The sequence below is a fragment of the Montipora capricornis genome, chromosome 10, assembly GCF_036669925.1.
Source record: "Montipora capricornis isolate CH-2021 chromosome 10, ASM3666992v2, whole genome shotgun sequence".
Taxonomy (NCBI): Eukaryota; Metazoa; Cnidaria; class Anthozoa; order Scleractinia; family Acroporidae; genus Montipora; species Montipora capricornis.
This window is the reverse complement of record NC_090892.1, coordinates 11383846-11388850: the sequence shown is the minus strand read 5'-3', so window position 1 is coordinate 11388850 and position 5005 is coordinate 11383846. Positions and strand designations below refer to the sequence as shown.

Genomic DNA, 5005 nt, shown 5'->3' with positions numbered 1-5005 from the left:
CATATGATTGATATTATTCTGGCATTTGTTCACAGGTATTTCTCCATTCAAGGCAGTTTTTCCAAAGAATTTTGCGCGTAAATTTGTTGTTTTCTTGCATGCACTGTGCAAAGCTGTGTAACCAGGCATAATATCGGACGATGGAAGACTGGACACCGAAATTCACAGCACCTTTCCCAAATGGTCTTGCAGATAAGCCGCACCTACGATTTTGATCGCAAATTTTTGGAAAAAAGGTGCGGCTTATCTGCGAGTCTTTACGGTAGTTTTAACTTGAATTAAATATCCATGGCATGCTACACAATCATGATCAAAAAATTGTCCAACTTTTGAAGATCATAAAACAAAAATAACGAACAACACCTAGGTATTTAAAAACCTATGGTGTAGTAATATTTTATTCAAACACCATTACACAGGCTACAAAGTAAACAAATTTGTTGCACTATTCTGAATAACAAAGGCCAACAACCAACATTGTGTTAAATTGATACTTGCCCGTCGAGCAACCCTTGATAAGAAAGCGCAAACTCAAAATGTTGTTCCACTAGCCTCAGGCTATCAATTAAGTTGCAGCCTTTAGGCTTTTCGTTGCTCCCTGTGGAAGCTGGATTTGAGGTTGGCAAGGATGGTAAGAGAATAAAACTAAGACACATATGGGCATATTGTTTTCCCTCCTCCTCCCAGGGCACTGCAAAATAAAACAAGGAGTGAAATTCTTACCTCCATAGGCATCAACTACTTCTGCAAAAATACAAATCTCGTTTTCTCCAGCATCATTGAAGGCCACTACGCAAAGGATGAAGTCACAAAATTCCCCACATGGTAAAAAGTCATCCCTGGGTTGCATAATGCATGAAAATGTTTTACTGGTGCTTATTACATTGGTGGCTTGGCATTTAGGGTTACTTATGTTTTTGCAATGGTGGGTCTCATTCAAGCATGCTTTAAGGGTATAATTGACAGGTAGTCCCCCGTTGTCCTTTGACGCTGTCCAAAACACCCAATAATCTCTGTTTGCACCAGCGATGCCCACCGTTTTCCTTCTCAAATTGCGAGGTGGACTTGGTGGCCCTGCAATTCAGACAAAACAGTTTTCTTTATATAAAATGGTTTGCACAAAGAATTAACTGATAAAGTCCTCCTCAGAGTCTACATATTAATTAAGCTCAGTCTTTACACCTCTGGATGACATTTGTGTCAGATCAGTAAGCATTAGCTGATTACAAAAAAGTTTCATACTCAAACAAAACAAGAAGTTTTAGTGTGTAGACTGATACAAAAACCCTTCACTCTATAGTTGGAAAAATTCATGAAACCCAAGGAAACAGTAACACACAGATTCCAAACGGTTCAGGTTTATTGTGTTAACTCTTGTCAGCTATTCTGTACAGTTGGCGAATGGGTAAATACTGGGATTGTTGTCCCCAGAAGAAGAACCAAAGATGCAGTTTAAAAATTTGGAAAACATTTTAGATTTTTATTTCAGATTGAATTTAAGCTTTTGCCGAATTTGATATGTTTACGTAATGGTTCAATTTGTAATTCAATTTTCATTTTTCAAACTAGTACAATTGGCTGACGAGAGAGTCATATTAGAGAGCTTTATAGATTCGATCGAGGACGAGAACGAGTACGAGATTTGACTGCCCATTTTTAGCAAACATATTTAAAAGATTTATAGCCCGGACGATTAATCGTACTCTTTCTTAGCAGTGTAGGTTTTTCAGTTATTCTTATTACTGGTAGTTGAGCCTTTTTGCTCATCGAAAAATGCCAAAATTGCCACCGTGTTGTTGAATTGTTTTGACACGACAACATTTTTCCCCAACCACAGTAGTGTAGCAGCTGCTACACTACTAAAATGACAACGGTATCACGTTTTTCCCACCAAAATGACGCTGGTTTGCGCGCATTCACTGTTGTTCTGTGAAAAAATTTCGTACTCGTAGTCGTTGTTGTCCTAGAATCTATAGATCTAAATAATTTAGTTCAAGCTCTCTATTGATGACTCATGAGATCAGGGGGCGGAGGCAAGTATACAAAAGAAATGTCCAAATCTCAGATCCCCACGAGTTAACATCTCTGAAATAATGAAAAATCAGTATAGTGCTGGCTTACCTTTCACACCACTCAATGATGCAGAACCTTTGATTATGAAAGTTGCGATCGATAAAATATTTAAGAAGTTGACACCATTCATTTCCGCCCTCGCTTTCTTCACATTCAGCGACAAAGATACCATAAAAGCTCACGTCTTACGCGATCAATTGCTACTAAAAACATTTTCCCGTTATTCTTCAGAACCAAAGTTGTTAAATTCTAATTTATATTTACAGTACATAAATCTTAAGCTTGGCAATCGCGAAATGAATTCCAAACAACGCCATCCTTGCCGATAAGTTTCCTCATGCGCATCAAGTATGCATACTTGGGGTGTACCTTTCCACTCCATTACTCTTGTTACCAGATCTCTCACGCCGTCTACGAGTTACTGGGGCCTACAATCCGCGGCAAATTGTCAAATTTTGGGCGAAAAGTAGAGAATTTACTGTACATGCCTCCATCGTTATATGAACAACGCATATTCTTCTTTGGCTGCCTTTTGCGCGCCCCCCTTCCCCCTAGACAATGTTGAAACATGCGAGCGATCGATGAACGGATCTTGATTTCGGAGACCGTGAAAAATCAACATTGTAATGGGGAGGGGGGAGGAGGGGGAAGCAGGAATTGTCCCAACAGTTTTGACCAGGATTGTACGTACGTACGGACGTACGGGAGAGGGAGTGTGGGATCCTTGTTTCCTTTCAAAATTTCCTTATGTTTCCTTGCTCCCGAAATTTTATTCCTTGTTCCCAAAATTACTTCCAAACTTGTTGTGCAGCATTTCGATCCCTAAAATGGTCTATGTTCAAGTTTGAGAGCTGTGGTATTCCTTTCTTTCGTTTTAGAACATTGAACTTTTTCTCCAATTTCTTAGACAGGCGATCTTTCAATTTTGATGAGTTTGCCTCAATGGTGGAGCAATTGTGATTCAGGTCAAGAGGTGCTCCACCACTGAGGCAAAATCATCAAAATTGAAAGATCCCCTGTCTAAGACATTACATGTACACAAAAAGTTCAATGTTCTACAACGAAAGAAAGGAATACCACAGGCAACCCAGTTTACGCTAATTTTTTTCTTTTAAGTTTGCGGGAACCAATATTTTGGCAGCGCGAATTGACACTGAGACTTTTCCGCCGGGAACTAATTTTTGTGGTTTTCGTTTCAAGCAGCAAAACTATATTCAATTAACAATCATCGAGAACGGATGGGGAAAATGTAACATCCTGGAGGCCTTAAAAAACAGTTAACGTGACCTTTTGATTGTCTGCTTTGAGTTCGTTTCTTATTCCCTAGAGACTGAAAAAGTATTGATTTAACCTTTTATCGTTGCTTTTTGTTTGTAGCAAGCTCCAATTGTTTTTTCTCATTTCATCGATTATCTCAACAACATTCACCCTACCATTAAATTCACTAGCTCACACTCTCCCACCAGTGTTCCTTTCCTTGACGTTAACGTCTCACTAACTAGTGACGGAAACATAAATACAGACCTATACACGAAACCCACGGACAAACACCAACACTTACTTTATTCCTCTTGTCATCCTCTACATACAAAAAAAGCAATCCCTTTCAGCCTAGCACTCCGCCTACGACGAATTTGTTCTACCGACGAAACGTTCAAGATTCGCACCACGGAACTAACGACATACCTTCTGAAACGAGGTTACAAACGCAACTTTGTTACTAAACAAATACAACGGGCTGCAGACATTCCCCGCACACATACCCTACAACCTAAACAGACAGACAAACCCAAACGAACACCTTTCATTACGACCTATAATCCATCACTTCCTTCCATCTTCAACATACTAAAAAAACACTACAATATACTTCTTTCTTCTGACCGCTGCAAAAATGCTTTCCTCCATCTACCTGTTGTGGCTTTCAGGCGCTCCCCTAACCTTCGAGACCTGCTGGTTACAGCTAAACTGTCCCCCAATGTAACTCATTCTAATTCCACACTTCCTTCCGGTTCTTTTCGCTGTGGCAAAAACTGCGCTACCTGTCCTTACATTTTCCATGGACTAACCAACTACAAATTCTGCTCTACTGGCGAAACGCGCTCCATTAATTTCCACATAACTTGCGAAACTAGAAACCTTATCTACATGATTCAATGCAACAGATGCCATCTACAGTACATAGGAGAAACTAAACGACGTTTAAAAGACCGTTTTAATGAACACCGCCGCACTTTAGATAACGCTAACACCAAATCCAAACCTACTACAGTCGCAGAACATTTCCTCTGCTCTCCCCACAACATCTCCAAGGACATGCAATTAATCCCTATCGAAAAAATGTTTTCTAACAGAGACTCGATCCGTAAGGCCAGGGAGGCTTTTTTAATTTTAAAAGGCAGGACAATTGATCCCAACGGTCTTAATATCCGCGAAGAAACGTATTAGATTTCAGTTTATTATTTTAGTGATTTCCGTTATTTTTCCGTGACTCTTAGTATTTGAATTCAAAATCTTTGTAACTGCCATGTTTTATCACATTTTTTCCAGTATTACGTCAACATCCATTTACTATATATATATATATATATGTACATAGAAGCAATTCAATGTAAACTCTCATTGTACCTGAAGAAGGCTGGTTTGGCCAGCCGAAATATAGTACATCACTAAAATCAAATCTACGTTGTATCGGCTCTTGCTTAAAATATTAAATAAAGGATCTTTTTTACCCCACTATGTGGATTAAAAGCCATTTTTAGTTATATTAGCGGGAGTAAATTTTGCTGCTGTTTTTTCTCTGCTGGAACTTATTTTCGCGGATCAAGTACTATCCGAAAAATCCGCAAAAATAAACCCCGCGAAATAAAAGGGCTAGACCGTAACTCCGGGGTTTGCAAAACCATTTGGTGCAAACGTAAAACAAAAAAAA

General features: G+C 39.2%; 1 protein-coding gene across 1 annotated transcript in view; it reads right to left on the bottom strand.

Moving 5' to 3' along the window:
- The window catches only part of LOC138019551 (uncharacterized), a 26031-nt gene extending 23612 nt beyond the window's left edge, over positions 1-2419 (bottom strand). The window contains exons 1-2 of the mRNA XM_068866393.1: positions 2122-2419; positions 724-1074 (exon numbers count right to left, since the gene is read on the bottom strand). Coding sequence (XP_068722494.1) covers positions 724-1074; positions 2122-2245 — 475 coding nt within the window. The 5' untranslated portion in view covers positions 2246-2419. The remainder of the gene's footprint in view (positions 1-723; positions 1075-2121) is intronic.
- Between the last annotated feature and the right edge of the window lie 2586 nt (positions 2420-5005).